The 22,402-nt window shown below is 47.9% G+C and overlaps 1 protein-coding gene across 1 annotated transcript; it reads left to right on the top strand.

Moving 5' to 3' along the window:
• Positions 1–6,071: 6,071 nt before the first annotated feature.
• LOC147703123 (endogenous retrovirus group PABLB member 1 Env polyprotein-like) lies at positions 6,072–19,541 on the top strand. Its single transcript, XM_086929473.1, has 2 exons — positions 6,072–6,120; positions 18,145–19,541. The coding sequence occupies exons 1-2, from the start codon at positions 6,072–6,074 to the stop codon at positions 19,539–19,541; spliced, it is 1,446 nt and encodes a 481-aa protein (XP_086785599.1).
• The last annotated feature ends 2,861 nt before the right edge of the window (positions 19,542–22,402 follow it).

The raw sequence follows: 22,402 nt of genomic DNA, 5'->3' as shown, positions 1-22,402 counted from the left end.
CTCATAGGCCCGCCGACGGCACTCGATGAGAGCGATGAGCATGTAACGATGTGCACTCCGAGAATACGACAGACTGGTTGGGGAGGGGGAGGTTTGGGAATGAGGGGCATGTTTGAGTTTACTTTTTATGATTGTTTCTGTTACACAGGCTATGGATAGCTTTCTGCTTCTCGCTACCACCCAGGGACATATGTATTTCGCAGATTATGTGTTCCGCATACCGGACATGGTCGCCCAGACCGCTTATCAATCATTACTGTGGATTCTATGTTGCCTTGTATTGCCTGTGAATTTCAATGAAATCAATAAAAATAAATGTAAACATAAAAATGAATATACAATGTGTGATGTTCAGCTGCAGAAGACATATACTGGTTTGGGGTCGAGGAATATAATTCAATTTAGAGCATTAAACTTCTGGACTACGCACCAGAGTTTTTTTCCCAACCAGAAATAAGAGTTTGTTTGAACATTTCTGGGTTTACAATGGCGAGGCAGGTTTTTTCTCCAAGTCTCAGCCTGTGGGGAGGGAGATGCAGCACCTAGAGAGCACAATATCGACTATTGCTATTTAGTACTAGGATTGGTACACAAATTATTATAAGCAATGTATACAGAATGGTTATGAGTAAATTGATCACTTTTTCAATTGACATGTGAAGACATACATTTGACACCCTACTAGTCATTACAACAAGATTGTGTCATATATCAATATAATCTGCATATAGTTTTATTGCATGGAATGTAACAGGGTTAGTAACCCCATCCAAGTACCATAAGGCGTTCCTTTATTAGAAGTGGACCAACATACACACTGCATGCTTCCAAGAGACCCATCTAATTACCATAGAGATGGAGAAATTACGCCAGAAATGGTGGGGACAGCTGAAGGCCACCAATTATTCATCATGTGCATGTCGGAGGTTAATATGGATTTCGCTTGGGGTGCCATATGTCATACAAGATACTCATGTAGATGAGGAAGATAGGTTTTTTGTATTGAAGAGGAAAATGGAAGTAAAAGAGGTGTCTCTGGCAAGTATATATGACCCTAATCGAGGCTCAGTTTTTAGATGTATTGAATGTACACCTGATTAGGATATACGAAGCATCAAGAGTGCTAACAGGAACCTAAAACATGGTGCTGGATTTTGACAAAGACAGGTTGATAACCCCATTCCAAGGAGCCCCCCTGCGGGCATTCATCATGAAAATGTAGTATTTGGGTGAAAGAGTGGCAAGAGTTCTCCTTTTATTCCGCCATTGACAGGATACATTCAAGGATAAACATGTTTTTAGTTAAAAGGAATATAAAGACGGAGGTGATCTCTGATAGCTATCTTTGCAACACCAAGCTGGATCAAAACCCATTGCAATTGCAGATGTGTGAGGTGGACCCACGTGGTAACTACAGGTGGTGGCACAGGCAGATGCTCCCTTCCAAGTAACTCTAGGGAAGCAGGTTGATCACTATTTTATTGTAACAGAGGACATTGAGGGTGATAGGGTGTGATGCTTCTATGTTGTTTGCAAGAGGGGCATGCTTAAAGACTACTTATGACATTAAATCAACCGTCATTAGGGATATATATAGGTTTGGGACGTATGGGCCTCCCTTGGCATCCGCTGCATGGCCAACAATGTGTGCATCCACTGGTAGTACAGACAGAATGGCACTGTCATAAGGACTGCGGGTGGGTACCAAGGACCAATATATGCCCCAAGATAATGATACCAGAGATTAACATAAGCCCCGAAACGATGCTGCCACAGTACAAACTTAAACAACACAAGCACCACAGTGCCTGCGTACTTGTGAACGACCAGGATTGACTGCGAACGCCTAAACTCTCTTGCAAGACTTCGGGGAGGCAGCAGCCATGATGGGTGCAGTCGGGCATGGCCGCTATTTAAGACCACTCCTGATCCAGAAGCCTAAATTGCTGTTCAAGACTCTCACCTGCACTCAACACTAGCCTCCCATTCCATGATGGCAATCCTTCAATGTCAGCATCTTCCCTTGGAGTGCGTGTCTCTAAAGAGAAGGAAACACAGCATTCAGAACTAGTTTCGACAGTAACTTGCTGCTCCGCGCCCTTGTTTAAAACTTACCTGATGTTTGTTTCTGCTGCAAGGCTCCCGAAACTGGAAAATAAACAAAAGATTCATTGCACAAGAGGGCTTTGGGAGGGGCGGCTGACCGGAGGGAGGGGGCGGAAGTAGCCAGCGCCGTAATCGGGCTGGTTTTGAGCTTCTTGGATTTTCTTCGGCTGGTTTGGGCTGTGGCTGGGCTGCATTTGGGCTCCTTGTTATATACCCAGCCATTTTGTGTCTCTGTCCACCATTTCGGTGGCAGTGACACATCAGCTGGTAGTGGGCTGTGGTCGGTGCAACGTTTGTTTTTTGGTGTGACGTTGTTGGCGGTGGTCGTGGCAAGTTTCCCTGGGTGTCCGTTTCTTCGGTGGTCTTTGTTGGCCTAGTGCGGCGCGGTTTTGGTGCAGGGATCGCGGACGGTGTTGGAAGTGCCCCGGGGCCGGGTGAGGCATGAGCGTGGTGCCGGCAGTTTGGGGGCCTGGTGGTTGCAGCAGTGGTGGAGCTACTCGGCATTGTGGTGCAGCGGGACGGAGCTCACCTGATGGCAGGACAAGAGGACCCTCGAGTTCGGGAGGCACTCCGCCTTCTGGGGGAAGCGGGCCTCCTGGATCTGGTGTGGCCCACAGTGAAGGTGAGACCGTCGCGGCGCGCAGCCAGCGACGCCTCGGCAGCAGTAATGGTGCCCGAGCCGCCGTGGGTTCATCAGCGGTTGGAGGAGGGGGGTGGGGTCGGAGGTAGGGGGAGGGGGCCCGAAGAGGACTTACTGTGGCAGCCAGGACCAGGGGAAAGAGGCGGGCTGGGGGGAGGTGGGGCATGGTTGACAGGCCGTCTTTGGAGTTCGTGGGGGAGGCAGAGGGGAGGGGGCGAGAAGTTGTGGCAGGCACGATGGGGGTTGCGTGGCAAGGGGCAGGGGGACAATGCCAGGTCGGGGGAGTTGACTGAGGGTGGGGGGCCATTTCTCCGGGGATCGCAGGAGGGATGTCCACATTGCTGATTGAGGAATCAGAGGTGGAGGAGGAGGAGGGCTGGGGGCAGGAGGCAGTGGTGCGAGGGTGGATTCTTCCTCAGAGGGGGAGGGGAGTGTGGTGCCACCCAGCCAGCCTCAGTCACCAAGGGTGGGGGTACGAATGGTCGCACGTGCAAGGGGGAAGGGGGGATATTATCACACGGTGCGGAGGGGAGGACACTCGGTGGGAGTGGGTCAGGGGACGAGGTGGTTGGGGGGCTTGGAGGGCATCGGGCGGGACGGGGGAGCGATTTTACCCCAGCATGCTGGACTCCACCTCTTTTTCCCGGCAGGATCATCGGACAAGGTGCTTGGGAGAGCAGCATGTGGCTCCGCTTCACCGAGGGGATGGGCTGGCTCTGCCTTGTACAGGCGGTCGCGCTCCACCGAGGGACCATGTGGCGGCGCACAATGGGAGGCGGGCGGTAGGTCCCCGACAGCCCCACCCCGAAGGGTCAATAAGGCCGCTGGGGATGGAGCGGCGCTCTGGTATGGCGGAACCTGATCTGGAGGTCTATTTCAGGGATGGGAGGAGGGAGAGTGTGGATTTGGAGGACTTGCTGCGCACATGTAGGGAAAAGGCTGGTTTGAGCCCAGGGACATAGGTGGCAGGGGTGTGGCCTTGGTGGAGGTTCAGGATATGGACCAGGTGGAGATGATGCAGCTGGATTATTAGGAGGAATCTCCTGAGGAAGTGGAGTTTCGGGAAGAAAGGGGGTAGCGGGGTTGGGGGGAACAGCGTAACGATGTTCATAGTGTGTTACGGATCTGCCAGAGTGACGGCCCACCTGCTCCACTGGTTTGGGGGCGGGATCCAGTGTGGACGCCGGCCTTGACCCCAGTTAACGATGGTACAGGGAGTGGGTTGGGTGCAACAGGGCAAGTGGATGTGTCAGTGGCAATGGATGCCCGCGGAGAGTTGGAGGTGAGACCTAATAAAGGGCGGTATGTGAAGGATACAGGGGTGGGCCTGGATGAGGCGAGCGCTGGGGGGCCGGGGTACAGCAAGGTTGATGGGGGGTGTCCGAGGGGTCAGGGTGGCGAAACCAGGTGACTGCACCAATAGAGGAAAAGGGGAAAGAGAGCTGCGATGTACCAGTGCGCAAACTTCCTTACAAGGGCATTACGATGCCACTGAGGGCACATCTATCGCTGGCGACAAAGCAGAAGATTTGGAAAGGGAAGTATGTGGAGATTCTGAAGCTCCTTCACAGGGAGCTAACGGCAAAGGAAGGGTCAAAGGAGGAGGAGCAGGAGTTGGCCCGGCGACCCAAAGTGCTCTTGACCATTGATAACTGGTCAGCGGCTTTCCTGATTTTCGCCAGCGTGTACTGCGAGAAGTACCCGGAGTGGGCGGTGGCGCTGTTTAAGTGTATGGATGTGGTGCGGCAGGCGCAGATCACGTATGGGGGATACGCCTGGTCGCATTACGATGAGGAGATTTGCGCACGCTTGGTGTTGGATCCGGAGGCCAACTGGGGCGAGATTGATTCGGATCTGTATCAACAGACTATGGTGGGAGCGAAGTTTGACAGGACGATATATACGGCCAGCGTCCTTCCGCTGACGCTGCCCCCCTTTTCGGCGTGCCCCACCTGAGGAGGGGTGGCGCACGGAGATGGGACCGCAGCCACAACCGTTGGAGCCTGTTGGAATTTCAACAAAGGCTCGTGCGGCAGGCAATATTGCAGTTTTCGGCATGAGTGCTCGAAATGCGGGAAGAGACACCCGATGGTGCACTGCTGGGAAGTCGGGGCAGTGCTCAAGGACAGCAGCCCGCGGCGGGCGGAGGGCATGTCAGGGGAGAGGGAGGAAGGGGGTGGGGGCTCTGGGAAAGGCTTGTATGCCGGTTAAGTTAGAGCGGATGGAACCCTTCCTGGCGTCGTACCCGCGGGCGGATGATGCGGCCACGTTGAGGCGGGGTTTTCGGGAAGGATTCCGGCTGGGTACGAGGGCCCGCGGATTGCACTGTGGGCAGAAAATCTTAAATCAGTGAGTGCACACAAAGTGGTGGTACGGGAGAAATTGTTTAAGGCAGTACGGGAGGGGATGATGGCGGGTCCGTTTCGAGAGGCACCGATCCGGGACTTGATTATATCCCCTATTGGGGAGGTGCCTAAGAAGGAACCAGGGCAGTTTAGTTTGATACAGCACTTGTCGTGGCCGGCGGGCTCGTCTGTGAATGACTATATTTCATCAGAGCTGACGTTGGTGTCTTACTCATCCGTGGATGTGGCACGGCGGATGGTGACGGCGGTAGGAGTAGGCGCCCTCATGGCTAAATGCGACATCAAGTCGGCGTTCAGGCTGCTGCCGGTACACCCGGAGGATCCCCAGTTGTTGGGGATCCAGTTTGAAGGGGGCATTTTCGTGGTTAAGGCTTTGCCCATGGGCTGCTCAATGTCGAGTGCGTTATTAGAGCGTTTCAGTTCCTTTCTGCAGTGAGCTTTTTCCTGGCACACAGGCTCAACTACTGTGACGCACTATCTGGATGACTTCTTCTTGGTGGGACGGCCTGGTTCGATGGACTGCCAGTAGCAGCTGGACGGTTTTACAGAACTTATGGCCTATTTGGGTGTGCCCTTGGCACCAGAGAAGACGCACGGTCCCAGTACAGTGCTGTCATTTTTGGGAATTGAGCTCAACTCGGTGTCTATGGAAGCACTACTGCCGGAGGAGAAGGGGGCGACGATGTTGGCGTTGGTGGATAGCATGTTGGGCAAGCGGAAAGTGACGGTGCGTGAGGTTCAGGTGCTGTTGGGACATTTGAATTTCGCTTGCGAAATGTTGCGGGCGGGGCGTACTTTTTGCAGACGGCTGGGTCTGGCGCTGTCCGGCTTGACCCTGCCTCATCACCATTTGCGTCTGTCGGCAGGGACGAAGGAGGACATGCATTTGTGGCGGCCTTTTTGGGGTGCTTTAATGGTGTGCCCATGGCGCCCCCGAGGACTGGCAATGGGACGTCACCATGTCGTCGGATGCAGCGGGAGTAGGCGACTTCGGGCTGTACTGGGGAGGTAGGTGGTGTGCAGAGCAATGGCTGCAGCATTGGCAAGGCGCGGGCGGAGCATCGCGTTTTTGGAGCTCTTTCTGCTGGTGGTGGCAGTGTCTGTGAGGGCACAGGAGTTGGCACACAAGCGGGTGTTGTTCGAGGTGGACAATTTTTCAGTGGTGCAGGTGGTGAATAGGCAATCGGCCAGGGACCCACAGGTGTTGAAGTTGATGAGAGTTTTCGTGCTGCGCTGTTTGGAGCATGACATTTTGTTTCAAGCTCGTCATGTACTGGGAGTGGACAATGACATTGCGGATGCTTTGTCTCGTTCACAGTGGCAGAGGTTCCATGGGCTAGTCATGGAGGCGGACAAGTGCAAGACGCCGGTGCCAGTGGAGCTGTGGGCGGTAGGAGAAATCGGGTCGTACAGCTGGTAAGAGCGTTGGTGGCCGTGTCTACATGGCGGGCGTATGAGCAGGTGTGGGGTGAGTTTCTGCAAGGGGGAGCTGTACCTAAGAGTGGTCGATGGCGACGGGAAGAGCAGGTGGTACAAATTATGCTGCGCATGATGGATACGGGCTTGTCAAAAGTGACGATCGCAGGAAAATTGTCGCAGTGGCTTTCATGGGAAAGTTATGGTGGGGGCATGCACCGTCCGTGGGGGAGCTGGGGACGCATCTTTTGGAGGGATAGGCGAGGAAGAATGGGGCCAGGGTTATGCAGCGCCGGCCCAATATGGAGGGCATGCTTGCGGGTCTGTTACGAACCTTGCCAGCGGTTTGTCACAATCGGGGGGAGACCCGTACTGTTTTCAACGCAGATGTCGTGGATGTATTTTGGGGCTTTCAGAGTTTCGGAAATGGTGGGGCTTAAGGGTAGGCCTGGGATCCTCTGGGGGAGGTGGACCTGAGGGCGAGGGAGGTTGCGGTGCGTCCGCGGCGTTCGAAAACCGACCAGAGGGGAGTCGGAACGTGGGTGGTGATGGGACCGGTGGAGTCACAAGTGGTTTGTCCGGCGGCATGGGGACGGCGGTTAGGGACGGAACGGCGGGTCCACTCGGGGGAAGTATTTGGCCGGAGAGCTCAGGGCTGGGTGACGGCGGCTCAGTTGTTGTGGGTCCTACGGCACTCCCTAGGGCTCATGGGTGAGGATCTAGCAGCTTTCGGGACGCACTCGTTCCGGATTGGAGCGGCAACAGAGGCGGCGAGGCACGGTTGGGGTAGGGAGGCCCTCATGCATTTAGGGCTGTGGCGGACGGATTGCTACAAGAAGTATGTCAGGATGAGGGGGGTAGGGGCGGAAGAATGGCTTGCATGATTTTCCACTCTCTTACATGTGTGTCTTTGCAGGTGCTGTGGCAGAGTCGACTGCGGCAGTCATGGAGATTTTCATTATAGGACATTGGTTTGTGAAGCGTGCAGAGAGGGCGGAGTGGGAGAAGCAGCGGAATGTGAATTTTGAGTTGGACACAAGGTTGTTTCACTGCCAATGGCAAGGAAAAGGGGGCATGAGGTGGCATGAGCTGTTGCTGGCATTGAACAAGGTGGTCAGAGGGGAGCTTGCCCGGATGAGGTCGTCATACACTTGGGGGAGAATGACTTGGTTCAGTGCAAGGGGATAGCACTACTGAAGGACGGAGTTCACCTTTCCAGGTATGGGATGGAACTTTACATTGTTCAGTTGAAGGAGGCATTGGATAGGGCACTCGGGGTGCGAAGGTATCCAAGGGTTCAGGCGTCCTAGGGGGCGTCGAAAGCCGGCAGCCAACTTTCGAGTGACGGTTTTTTACACAAGGACTGGGAGAATTAGGAGGTCTGCCTTTGCCGGGGGGGGTAAGTGCAACAGTTTATTTAGTTAGGTACAGAGGCAAGTTGAAATTGGCTAATTGGTCATGTTGTTGGGGGGAACCATGTTTAGGAGGGGGTGGGGGGTTCTGTTAGGAACATGTCATTAAGCGAGGCTTAGTTTTGTACGGCACAGGCCAAGAGATATTTTGCGAGGTGCAAGTGCTTCCAATAAAGCAGCCTGTGTCACATCTTCAGATGAGTCTGTGTCAGTGCTGTTACCCCCCTCCCTGGTGGGCCCCCAAGAGGGCTGTGGGAGGGGCGGCCGACCGGAAGGAGGCCTGATCCTCCCGGGGGGTTTTGGGGAACAAGGGGGCGGGGGGGAAGTAGCCAGCACTGTAATCGGGCTGGTTTTGGGCTTCTTGGTTTTTCTTGGGCTGGTTTGGACTGTGGCTGGCTGCATTTGGGCTCCTTTTTATATAACCGGCCGTTTTGTGTCACTGTCCACCATTTCGGTTACAGTGCACAGCAGCTGGTAGTGGGCTGTGGTCGGTGCAACGTTTTTTCCCGCCCCGCCCGCCCGTGGTTTCCATAGTGGGGGGATTCTGGTTAGGTTGTACTTTAATGGGGGGGTTTGTGTCGACAGGTTGGGGACGGTTTCTTGGGAGCTGGTGCATCAAGGGGGCTTTGCTGTATGGGGTACTGTCGCTGGAGCAGGTGCTGGTGTGTTGTTCGGTCGTCCAGTTGGCGTTTTTTTACCTAAGGACTGGGAGAATTAGGAGGTCTGCCTTTGCCGGGGGGGTAAGTGCAACAGTTTATTTAGTTAGGTACAGAGCCAAGTTGAAATTGGCTAATTGGTCATGTTGCTGTTGTTGGGGGAACCATGTTTAGGGGAGGGGGTGGGGGGTTCTGTTAGGAACATGTTATTTAGCAAGGCGTAGCTTTGTACGGCACAGGCCAAGGGATATTTTGTGAGGTGCACCTGCTTCCAATAAAGCTGCCTTTGTCACACCTTCAGATGAGTCCGTGCCGGTGCTGTTCCCCCCTCCCTGGTGGGCCCCCAAAGTTTGGATGAGTGCAACAGTGAACAATGTATCATTTCACAATGCTCGGAGAACGAATCGAGTAACAGTGCACTTCTGCGCATGCAACCTTGTAACTTGTGTTACGTTTTCAGCAATTCATGTATCTAACAGTGTTAAAGGAAAATGTTGCTAACGGGTTTGGAAAGTATATTTAGACTCACATATGTTTTCTCTAAAATACTGTGTTATGGTGTAATACTTTTCTCTGTGCTCATGATATCATGAAATGAAACTGTGCTAATGCTAGGATAATTACCATTGTGCCCTGATATGTAACAATACTAAAGCTGTGTGATTGTTTTCTACGCTATACGAGTTATGGACTCGGATTTCAAAAACACACAAGACAAGATACAGATTAAGATGGAAACCCTATTCAAAATGAGTAGCTGTCGTACATAAAGGGAGAGGCCCAGGGATTAGGTGTTACCAGATTCTAAAGGTGCTTTTACTTATAGGTTGTACTTGATTGTATTGAAGATATGGCACTCGGAGAGAGGAAGAGCCACACAATTGGGAAAAAGGGAGCCTCGCAGGTAATTTATTGAATTTGTGGGAATACACACTTTAAAAAGTGTAGAGGAAGTAATCACATCTTTTTTCCTTGTAGCACACATCATGCGATGGAGAACATCACGTGGACAACGCAAGGTCAACTAATCAACATCTCTCTCACTAACATCCCATCCTTTTTACCCCAGGACGTCCCTGTGCTATCGGCGTGAGTCCGTGGGAAGAGCTTGAGTGTCCAGGAAGAGCTGGAAACCAGCAACTCAACTCTATCACATCTTCATGGGATCAAACAGGTCAGTGCTTGACAACAGCCTTGAAGTGGAATTGAAAGACGTAGATGTGAGGATGGCATTGGGCCTCGGATGTCACATGGTAAGGACAATCAAACTAAAGGAACACGTTGAACTCATAGGTATAAACTACATAGAATACATAAGGAGTGTTGGGCATGGCCCTCTCTCCAAGATGACCCCCAAACGTTTTGCCTTTATCCTCCATTTTTATTCGGAATTGTTTTTTAGGCCGCAGTACACCTTATCACTTCTAACCAGTGCTAAAGTGTTTGTACTTGTGACTCCAAACAGGGTATACATTGGCTTACACCTGGCTGGCATAGTTAATTTACTTATAAGTCCCTATTAACATGGTACTACATGTACAGAGGGCATGTAAATTAAATGCTACTAGTGGGCGTGCAGTACTTGTTGTAATACCCTCTTAAGTAGCCTTTCAACCCTGTCTTAGGCCTTCCATTGCAGCCTCTGTGGACAGGTTTAAACTACAATTTCAACCTAGCAAAAAATCCTTTTACCAGGCCTAAACCTTCACTTTTTGATACATATAAGCCACCTTTAGGGTAGGTCCTGAACAGCCCAGAGGGCAGGGTGCAGTGTACTTAAAAACTAGGACATGTACTTTTAAGTTTCTCATGTCCTGGTAATGGAAAACTCCTAACGTCGTTTTTCACTACTGCAAGGCCTACATCTCCCATAGGATAACAATGGAGTTACCTTGTTACATTTAATAATCTGTAACTTCTAATTGGTAGCAGATGGACAAGTTTTGTTTTGTGTCTAAAGAATTGTAATTCGACCCCTTTGACGTTACGTGGTTTTCGACTCCGCTTCGTATCTAGCCGCCATTTTGTGTTTAACCGCCATTTTGTGTTGCTTCACTCAGGCAGCACGGCGAACGTGGTGAACGCGATGTTTTTGCCTTTTCAGCTGCTACGTGTCTCTCTCGTTAAAAAGTAACTCTTACCCATGTTTACGAAACTGATGTCAGGGTTTGCCGAGTCTGTAAATCCATGTCTAGACTGATTAATCCATGTCTTACTCCACTGTTCGGGTCCCACCATTCTTCTTGACTTTATCTTGTTAAACTGACCTTCGCTATTCTCTTCGTGTGTTCTCTTGTTACATAAACTATCCTTTGAAGCATTCAAACATGTTCTACCACCTGCAAATTGAATTACGGGCACTAGTGTTGATTAACTTGAGGGGAGGAGAGCACACAGGGTCTGAAAGAAGGGTGTGTTTTAGACATTCGATAGCTTGTTTTCAAACTGTTCCTATTTGTCAGTTTTGTATGTTTTGGGAGTTGTCATTGTAAACTTGTGTACTATAATAGAATGTGCTCCACAGAATTAAGTGGCAGTCGCCTGAGAACCTACCATTGGTGTACTTACAGGACAACTGTGCTTAGCTGCAGCTAATAAATCCGCTTTTCTACGCCCAACAGAGTGTCTCGTGTCTCTGTCTGCCAAGGCAGGTGAACCCGGAGATCTTAGGCGTGCCCTGCGCCGCCTGGCCCATAAGGTCAGGTTCTGCAATTGGTGGCCCAACGTGTGGGCGACTTCAGTGGTAGTAGTTTTGCCCAAGGGTCGTGAGGAGCTTCGCAAGAAAATTCCGGAGGATTTCGCGAACCACATGAGCGACCCCTGTATGTCGAAGTGGACCGAAGGTCTTTTGAAGCGCGGCTAATCCTTCCCGATGGCTGCTGACGAATGCTGCCCTGACTGTCACCCTGCCTTGCCCCCCTGGTGATGATTAGTATCGCGAGACGTTAGACGGACATATGTTGGCGTGAGAAAACATTTAGTTAAGTATTCGTGGGTAGCGCCCACTTTTTGTTTTTGTTTTTTGATATTCGATTAGTGCACTAACCGAAGCCGAGGGGAAAGTACGTTTGTGCTATGACTATATTGTCTAAAGATCCCTTGACATTTGTAAGAAGTCCAGTTCGTTACAAAATGCCTGGATTTAGTAAGTTTAGGAAATTTTGTTGTTTTGGTTGTTCTAGGGATTCCCGGCTAGAGGAATCTTGTCCGATTCCTCCGGTTGGAACTCCCACTTATGAGCTGTATTCAAAACATGGTCTTGGTCCTATTATTTTTAATGAAACATGGATTCGATATACTAGGAAAGATGGTGTCTTACGGTGGCCACAAAATGGCACCTTTGAGCCTGATATACTAGATAATTTGGAAGCGAGTTTATTTAAGAGAAAAGCCCGGCCGGCAATGTTCGACTCTTTCCGCCTCTGGCGTAAAGAAGCCAAACAGAAAGAAATTAAGCAAATGAAGAAAGATAAGAAAGAACAGAATATGACGATTTTGCAGGCTGCCAACAGTTTAAAAACGATGAAGCTGATCAGATGGTTGAGGTTTCGGAAAGACCGCATCGTATGGCAATAGACAGATGTTATCCTGTGTTACCTACTGCCTCAAAGAGTAAGGGTTCTGACGAAGATTCTTTTGTGTCCCATCTATTGACGTTACCTCCACCTTATGTGTTAGGTGCTAATGCACCTCCATTACAACCTGTTGCTAATCCAGCCGTTCTGGTTCCTGCACAATTGCCTCTTCCTGTGATTCCACCTCCACCATCTTTGCCATCAACTTCTGTACCCCAATCTTCTGTGCTTCAGTCTCCTTTACCTTTACCTTCTTTTGCTATTGGTTCTTCTCCTGTTTTACAGAATACGTTGTCTCCTATTCTAGAATCAGATTCCCCTACAGCTCGACAACGTTTAGTTGAAACTGTTTCTGGTCTTCTGTCACCTTTTCTTGGACCTCTTTTCTTTTCTCCTGCTTCATCTCGAAGACAATCTCGTAGCCAGATTCCAGATTTGGAAGAACGGACTAAGTTAGATTCTCTTGCTCATAATTGGATCATGAGTAGTCTACAGTATAGTGTGCGTGATATTTTAGACACCTTTCTGCAATGGAACGCGCCTACGCAGAGGTATGTCTTTAATTCTATGTGCAACACTCTTATAAAATGGTGGGAAGATATGGATTTGGATTCACCTCCTCAGGATTTATTCGAAGTACGGGATCAATTTGATAAGGGACTTATTGTGGGTCCTGATGTAGAGCCTGCTGTTCAGAAGCTTGTTACTTTCCGATCTTCCTTTTTCTCTCAAAATTCTCTTGAGCCTGATCCTCGGGTTCGTCGTAAAATGGCACAATATCCTTTGCGAGAAGTTCCTCCAATATGGAGAGAGGCAGACCCAAACGCTCATCCGCCTGTCCTTGCTCATTTTCAGCGCATATGGGTACATGATCCTTGGAAAAGATCAGAAGTGTTGGCACTTAAGCAGTCCTTACCAGACCCTCGTAAGAATCCTGCTGGGTATTATAAAGAATTGTCTCAGACTGTTAATGCATGTATTATGAATTTGGCAGATATTGATTTACTTATGGGAAATGTAATTCCACAAGCTTTATGGGCTAAAATTCGTAGACAAGACCATGATCAAGCTTTAGGTGGTAATTGGGCTGCTATTACAGCCGCAGAAGCAGGACAAATAGGTGGTGCCAAACCTGATGATCTGATTCCAAAGTTGCCCGGTAGAATAATAGATCTTATGAAAACGATGATGCCTGCTGTACGCGTTAACTGGGATAAGTTAGCAGCGTGCAAAGAAAAGATTGATGAAAGCGTCTCCGATTTCTTTACTAATTTCAAAGAGACTTTCATCGACCATAGTGGTCAAGATATGAGTACTGAAGGTGGACAGTGATTATTTGTAGATAAATTCGTTTTTCATTTACTTCCAGAATTATCGCATAATTTGAAACAATCTGAGAGTTCATGGGCTGTTTCTTCAACTGCCCAGATATCAGCTACTGCTCAATATTATGAGAATAGGGATAAGGAAGATAAGGGAAAAGTGGAGAAAAAGACTAAAGAATTAAAAACGAAGGTTCTTCTGCAACAGGCTTATCCTCCTCGTTCTGCTCAGCCCCAATTTCAACAGCCTGTATCTTCAGTTCCGCGATTTCCGTTGGGTCCTAATCAATGCGCCTATTGTAAAGAGGAAGGTCATTTTAAGAACAGTTGTCCGGTTTTGTTGCAGCGTTATGGTGGGTCATTAGCGCCACGGGGTCGTGGAGATTCTCGGTCAGTGTCCAGAGGTAGAGGGCGTGGTGCGTCGTCTCAGGAACGACGTCCCTCTTCCCCTCAGGACTCTACAAATTACTTTGACCAGCGGAATTCTCAGTCTGCACAATATTACAATGACGATTATTGCACAGATAGTGAGAATGCTGATTTCCTCACTTGCTAGGACAGGCATAGACAGAGTAAGGGAGTCGTATCAGTTCCAGTGGATCAGGATGGACCTTATGTTAATGTTGTAGCATTGGGTGTTACAGAACCATTTCTTTTGGATACTGGTGCAATGAGAAGTTCTATTATGCATTCCAAACTCCCTGGGGCACCTTTGTCTGGCTTAACAAATGTTTCTTTGGGATTCTCTGGCGCCCCAGTTAGCAACCCTGTTTCTTGTCCTTTGCCCATTTCCATTGGTCTGTACGATTTAGAAGCTCCACTTCTTTTGGTGACGGGTTGCGGAGAGAATTTATTGGGTTTGGACTTATTGAAACGTCTGCATGCCACATTGTATTGCTCACCCTCTGGTGTACATCTTACTTTAGGTGATAAATTGACTTCTCCGATGTACGTATCTAAAGACCAACTGCCACTCGAACTGCGTTCGCTTCCTGCTAGGCTTTGGGCTACGGGTCCGAATGATGTTGGTTTGCTTATAATTCTATCTTATGTAATTACTGTGAAGCCTGATTTTAAGTTACCACGTATTCCACAATACAAAATCTCTAATGATGGTGAGAGAGCTTTGTTGGCTATTGTTCATGACTTGGTTCAGAAGGGTGTGGTCGAGGAGACCAGAGGAAATGTTTGTAATAGTCCTGTTCTGCCTATTCTTAAGCGCACTGATCCTTCTCAGCCACCTGTGTATCGTTTTGTGATAGATCACCGAGAGGTCAACAAAATTGTTGTCCCTCAGTTTCCTGTTGTTCCGGATATTACTGCTTTGCTTACTATGATTCATGCTTCGGCAGCTTGGTTTTCGGTTATTGATCTCAAAAATGCTTTCTTTAGCTTTCCCATTGCTGAGGAAAGTAGGGATCTCTTGGTTTCTCTCTCGGAGGCCGAAGTTTTCGATTTAAACGTGCACCTCAAGGCTATTGTGAGAGTCCCTCCATCTAAAGTCAAGCTCTGAAATCTCAGCTTGACACCTTTTCTTTGCCATCAGGTGCTACTCTTATCCAGTATGTGGATGATTTGTTAATGGCTGCCGATTAGGATGATGTCTGTAAGAATGCGACTGTGTCACTTTTGCGATATTTGTCTGATCTGCACCACAAAGTGTCACTTTCTAGGTTGCAATATTGTCGCCAAGAGGTTACCTATTTAGGTCATCTCTTGTCAAAGGAGGGAAGGCGATTGACCCCAGAACGTATCCATGCAATTGCACAAATGTCTGTACCATCCACACAAAGAGAGGTGCGTGCTTTCTTAGGCATTACCTCTTATTGTAGACAGTGGATTCCGAACTTTTCCCTACTAGCTAAACCTTTGTTGGCACTCACTCTGAAAGATACGCCCCAACCTCTTCCTTGGACTGATGAATGTCAAATAGTTTTTCTGACTTACGTACTGCTTTGTGTTCTGCTCCTGTGTTGGGTACTCCTTTTACACTCTATGTTCATGAAAGAGAAGGTTGTGCATTATCAGTCTTGACACAACAATTTGGAGACAAACAAAGGCCATGTGCCTATTTTTCGGCTACATTCGATCCAGTCGCTAAGGCTTTACCCAGTTGTCTTAGAGCAACAGCGGCAGCAGCGATTTCCATTCATCAATCTGCTGGATTGGTGTTGGATCATACTCTTAATGTTATGGCGCCACACGCAGTAGATACTCTTTTAAACAGGACAAAAACCCAGCACTTAACCAGTGCCCGTTTGTCTGGATATGAGTTGACGCTTTTAGCTATTCACATACATATCAGGAGATGTAATGTTCTGAATCCAGCAACATTGTTGCCTGTTTTGGATGAGAAAAATGTACAAGATCAGCATGATTGTTTTCTTCGTACGGAAGAAGAAACTAAAGGTTGAATTGATTTGAAAGATACACCACTTACGGATCCGGATGGGATCCTGTGGGTAGATGGGTCTTGTTTCAAGCTTCCTAATGGCGAGACGACAGCAGCTTATGCTGTTACAACTCTACATACAATAGTAGAAACTGCACACATTTCACAGAAGTCAGCGCAAGCTGCAGGGTTAATTGCGTTGACGAGAGCATGTGTGTTGGCGAAAGGGAAGAGAGTGACTGTTTATACAGATAGTCAATACACTTTTGGCGTTGCCCATAGCTTCGGCCGTTTGTGGAGAGAAAGAGCATTCTTTACCTCCCACAGCACTAAAATACAACATGGCCAGTTGGTGACTGACCTTCTTGAATCACTTGCTTTGCCTACTCAAATAGCGATTGTGAAGTGTAGTGCGCATAAAAAGATTACTGATGACGTGGGTCGAGGAAATGCATTTGCGGATGAAATAGCGAGGGAAACGGCACAAAATGTAGAAAGTCGCATGTATGTTGCAGGACCGGCAAGATGGGTCACAGATGTTGGTATGTGTGAAGACACAGTAGAAAGCGTGAAAATGATTCAGAAGGAGGCAACTGAGAAAGAATTGAGTAATTGGAGAGAGAGTACGGGAATGTTGGATACAATGGGATTTTGGACAGAATTGTCAGAGCATCAGAGATGGTTGTTACCAGATGGGTATGTATTACCTGTAATTACTATGGCTCATGGACCAGCCCATATTAATGCAAGGGGTATATGTAAACTCCTAGCTCCAGTATGGCAGAAAGACAGTATTCCTAAATGTGCAGAAAATGTAGTGAAGCATTGTATTGTTTGCTTGATGCATAATCCAGGAAGGGGAACTCCAACTCCAGCAGGTCACTTTGCTCCCCCTATGTATCCTTTTGAGGTACTGCAAATAGATTACATCCATATGGAACGTTTCAACAATCTTAAGTATGTCCTGGTGGTGGTTTGTCCCTTTTCCAGATGGATAGAGGCTTACCCCCTAAAGGACAATACTGCTTTGTCTACTGCCAAAGTCCTTCTGAAGGAATTCTTCCAGAGGTTTGGTTTGCCATGCATTGTCTGGAGTGACAATGGGAGTGAATTTGTAGGTCAAATTATGCAGAAGGTGTGTGTGGGTCTTGGTGTTAGACAGAAATTTCATGCGGCAAACCACCCTCAGTCAGCAGGTTTGGTAGAGTGTTACAATGGCAAGATTCAGACCAGCACAGGCCTTTCCTGGCCTGATGCCTTGCCTTTGGCACTTCTCTCAACAAGAACGACTGTCCATTCTCGTTTGGGGCTTAGCCCATACAAGATTGTTTTTGGACGCCCAGCCAATGTCTGGGGAGTCCCTCGACCCAAGAAATATTCAGATATTCTGTATCCATTGTTGGTTGATTATTTGTATGAACTCACCACTAAATTACATATTATTCTTCAACAGGTCCAAAACGCTTTGCCAGAGGCCTCCTGAGATCCAGGACACTCCATCCAACCTGGGGACTGGGTTTGTCTGAATAATTTCCACAGGAAAAAGAATCTGGAACCTCGTTGGGGGCCGCCGAGACAAGTTCTACTAAGTTCTATTAACCACCCGTACAGCAGTGAAGGTCGTCGGATAGAAAAACTGGATCCACGGCGTGCACTATAAAAGGGTACCATTACCTTTACCTTATGACCAGTGGGTCTGAAAAGGTGTTGGTGATAGTGACTGTGAGAAAGTACCCAGATTTGTACCATTCAGCAGTGCACGCCTGGATTGGACTAGTTCTGAGAAAGAGGTCGACGACGTTTTGCAGGAAGCTGTACCTTCACACTTACGACTAAATACATTGGATTCAGAGACTTTGTTTAAGGACCAAACGATACCTGGCAAGACACGGTACAACCTAAGAAAAAGGTTGCCTAAAGACAATTAAATTCTGTGTTTTATAATTATGCCTTTATTAAAAATAAAAACATTCCTTTTCCATTATCCATCAAGTTGCAATGTCACGGTAGGAGTCTTAGGCTGTGACCTGAATAGTGACTAGGTCAACAGGACTTGCAGTGTCATAGGACGGCTAACAATCACAGCCAAGTGATTAAGGAAGATTATCCTGAGCAACGCCTTTAGAGTAATGGATAGCGCAGGAAAAGGGGATGATATTAAGATAATGAAAAGAAATCATTATAAGAAAATATTATTCAGTCGTTGTGGCGTAGCATTATGTATTTCAGTATGTTTATGTAGTTTATTAGCATGTGTAGGATGGATCGTACACAGTATACAGCTGGCACCTGTTCCTACTTTTCCTTCTTTGATTTCCTCTACTACTATTTCTCCGCACAAATTTTACTCACTCCCAGACCATGAGCAGATGAGAAGAATGGAATATCTCAACAATTCATTTATCCAATTATTACATCAGCATCAATTGATAGTAAACACTACTGATTGTTGGGTTTGTGGGCTCATACCCCATAATACAGAGAGAAGGACGCCGTATTTAGTCCTTCCATTTTCGTATGAAGGTTCTGCTTGGGCTTATCTGGCTATGTTTTCTAATACATACCAGAACCAAGTCCGATATCCTCCTGGTGGGTCCTATAATGGTGGAGTGGATTTCAGTCACAGTCCTTTGATAAAGGGAATAGTGACCATGGCAAAAATCGCTGATATTGGTAAAATTCCCAAGGATGAGAAGAGAGCATATGATGGATGGAATGTGACTCGTTATATCACTAGTCTTACTGACAAGGTTAAACAGAAGAGATTTGCACCAATTTGGGTTTTACCCGAAAGAGGTAATTTGTGTTTACAAATAAATGGCCAGAATACCAAAATTAAGCAAGAAAAGAGTAATTGTTCCCACACATACGTTTATACACCCTTGATTTCGTCACCGTTAGTGCGATCTCAAGGTACATACTTTATCTGCCACGACAGAGCTTATACATGGCTTCCCACATATTTCGCGGGAACATGTTATATAGCCTTTCTTCTTCCTCCGACATATACTGCTCCTGCAGATCACCATAGAAAAAGATTTGATAGAGGGGTTATTGATGCGGAAGACACAGCCGGACAAGAGGGAGGAGATTTTCTAAAAGGGTTTCTTCCTTTTTGGGGTCCAATGGTTAATAGTAGAAACATCAGACGCCTAGTTTGTGTGGTCGATGCTACCATAAACGTAACTTCTGGAGCATTGAGTAATTTGACAGCTGAACTTCAGGCGGATCGCCTTATGACCTTGCAGAACCGAATGGTTCTAGACATTATCCTTGCAGATAGAGGAGGGGTCTGTAAATTGATTGGGTCTAGTTGCTGCGTTTACGTTCCTGATAATGCCCCTACAATATACCAAGCCATTTCTAAGCCACATGTCATCTCTGAGGCAATTCATCAGGACACTGGAGATTGGTCGGTGATGGGATGGTTTTGGGGACTACTGTCCACATGGGGATGGAAAGTGTTAACTTTCCTTGGAGCGATCCTAGCGATCATCTTTTCTTGTTGTCTTTGTTTACAGTGTGGTCCAGCCATTTGCAGATTTTGTGCCACTGTGTGTGTTTCTAAGCCAGTAACACAGAAAACAGAGAATATTAGAATGATGTTGCAGCAACAACTCAATGACCTCATGACCATTTATATCGACTCAGACTAACATGAGTCTTTTTGTGCTTTGCCTGAGTATGGCAAAAGGAGGGTCTGAGGTTACGTGGTTTTCGACTTTGCTTCGTGTCTAGCCGCCATTTTGTGTTTAACCGCCATTTTGTGTTGCCTCACTCAGGCAGCACGGCAAACGTGGTGAACGCAATGTTTTTGCCCTTTCAGCTGCTACGTGTCTCTCTTGTTAAAAAGTAACTCTTGCCCATGTTTACGAAACCGATGTCAGGGTTTGCCGAGTCTGTAAATCCATGTCTAGACTGATTAATCCATGTCTTACTCCACTGTTCGGGTCCCACCATTCTTCTTGACTTTATCTTGTTTAACTGACCTTCGCTATTCTCTTTGTGTGTTCTCTTGTTACATAAATTATCCTTTGAAGCATTCAAACATGTTCTACCACCTGCAAATTGAATTACGGGCACTAGTGTTGATTAACTTGAGGGGAGGAGAGCACACAGGGTCTGAAAGAAGGGTGTGTTTTAGACATTCGATAGCTTGTTTTCAAACTATTCCTATTTGTCAGTTTTGTATGTTTTGGGAGTTGTCATTGTAAACTTGTGTACTATAATAAATTGTGCGCCACGGAATTAAGTGTCAGTCTCCTGAGAACCTACCATTGGTGTACTTACAGGACAACTCTGCTTAGCTGCAGCTAATAAATCCGCTTTTCTACGCCCAACAGAGTGTCTCGTGTCTCTGTCTGCCAAGGCAGGTGAACCCGGAGATCTTAGGCGTGCCCTGCGCCGTCTGGCCCATAAGGTCAGGTTCTCCACCTTTTTAATGGTAAAGTCGGATTTTTAATCATAATTTTGAAAATGCCACTTTTAGAAAGTTGGCATTCTCTTATCCTAACCATTTGGTGCCTGCAGCCTGATCCTGGGTCACATGACTAGGTGTAGCTGGTAGTTGGTCTTTTTGTTCTCCCAGACAGTGAGACAAGGGGAAGATAGGTGATGGCGGGATAGGAATTCTGAGTTAACGAGAGGGAGGAGCTGTCACCTACCACACTTGCACTCCACAATGGCTCTGCCTGAGCACTCTCAGAAAGGGTTTGTCACTAGTCTATTGTGTCCCCAGACATGCTGGTGTCAGGGCAGGGAGGAAGAGGATGTTTGACACCTCAGTATGATGGAAGCCTCTAGAAGCTTCCTCCACTTCAAAAGAGGGCTCTGGGGTATATATATTGGACCCTAAACAGCAACTCTCCAGTACACTTCTGGCCATGTGAATACTCTGCCAGGAGGATGGACTGCTACGCAGAGGAAAGGATAGCCACTCTGCTGCCCTAAACGTCTCCTGCCCCGCTGTGCTAACCTGCTGCTTGCTGCCCTCTTGCCTTGGTAAGAAGGACCTGCATCTGTTGAAACCAGGACCCCAAAATGATTACAAGGACTAGTAGGCTGGCCTCCTGACTAGGGCCTCGGAGACAGAAGGATACAGCAATCTTGAACCCAGCACCTGGATTCTGCCGCTTTTGAGTCCTGCCCTGACAAGTGGTGCCACCCCAGTCCTGGACCCTTGGAGGTGGGCCTGAAGTTGTTTTACCAGCCCATCTGTAGATCCAGCAGAATGACACATCTCCTCTGCTTCACAGCGCAACCCCATTCAGAACCTATGCATCGCCTCTGCTGCGAGAGCTCTCCCGAGACAAGGACTCCCCATCGACCTCCAACCTGCATCAGAACTGCTGCCTGCAAAAAGCTTTTCTGATGCAAGCCTTTGCATAGCAAATCTCTAATTAATGGCATGACAATGACATGCTGCAAAGCTTTCCTGATGCCGGTCCCCGCATTACAAATCTCTCGCCTATGGCAGCCTTGATGATGATGGAGGTTTTTCGCATTGCAGCCTCACAGCTACTCTGAACCGATGCATCGCTTAGACGGCATGATGCCTCCTTGATTGTGGAATTTGCATCGTTATCCCTCATTGAAAGGCTCCTCTACGATGACACTGGACTATTGCACCTCTGCAGCACCTTGGAACTGACGCATCGCCTTGGCTGCACAACATAACGTCAGACTCAGCACTAGACCTCACAATTCTCCAAAAGCAGGACTTAAGGCACTCTTGTTCAGCAGGCCTAACTGGGCCCCTGTAGCTGACTCGCACATCATCGATATCGGCCTGAACTTGTGACTTTGTCCCTGTCTGTTATGACCAGATATCCATAGTTGGTGCTTTGTGCTTTTTGGCTCTATTTTTTATTGAAATCTTTAAATCAACATATCTCCGGTTCTACTGATTTCAATTTTGCAGTTTTGGTCTTGGTTTATTCATTCAAAATTACCCTATATTTCTAAATTTGGTATGGGATCCTTTTGATGTGTGTTTTCACTGTGTTACATTTTTAAGTGTTGCACAAATACTTTACATATTGCCTCTGAGTTAAGCCTGACTGCTCTGTGTCAAGCTAATGGAGGGTTGAGCACGGGTTCATTTAGGGTTTGCTTGTGACTTCAGCCTGACAAGGATTATGGTTCCTGCTTGAGTTGGGTTTCACCCCTTCAACCAGTAGCACAATTTCTTACAAGGGGGCAACAGAGGAGGGGGACAGATCTTGGCATCTGTTGGTGTGGTTATTACATATGCATGCTATAGGACACCTGTTTGTGATATCGTACGTTGGGCAGACAACATACCACACACACACACAGGAAGATATCAATGGGCCCTTTATGTCATACTTTATGAGATTAAACTCTGTGACTCAATTTTATTGATCAAAACTTGAGTGAGATACCCTTTCCCAGCAGTAGCGGCTCCTGGTGGAAGTGCTGCTGGGCGGTGATGTGCGGCGGGGGAGGGGCAGGGTGGGGGTTAGTAAACACCGGAATATGGATGAATGCAGGTAAG

Source organism: Lissotriton vulgaris, chromosome 7 (assembly GCF_964263255.1).
Source record: "Lissotriton vulgaris chromosome 7, aLisVul1.2, whole genome shotgun sequence".
Taxonomy (NCBI): Eukaryota; Metazoa; Chordata; class Amphibia; order Caudata; family Salamandridae; genus Lissotriton; species Lissotriton vulgaris.
Note: the sequence above shows the minus strand (reverse complement) of the source record. Positions and strands in the feature narration are given on the sequence as shown.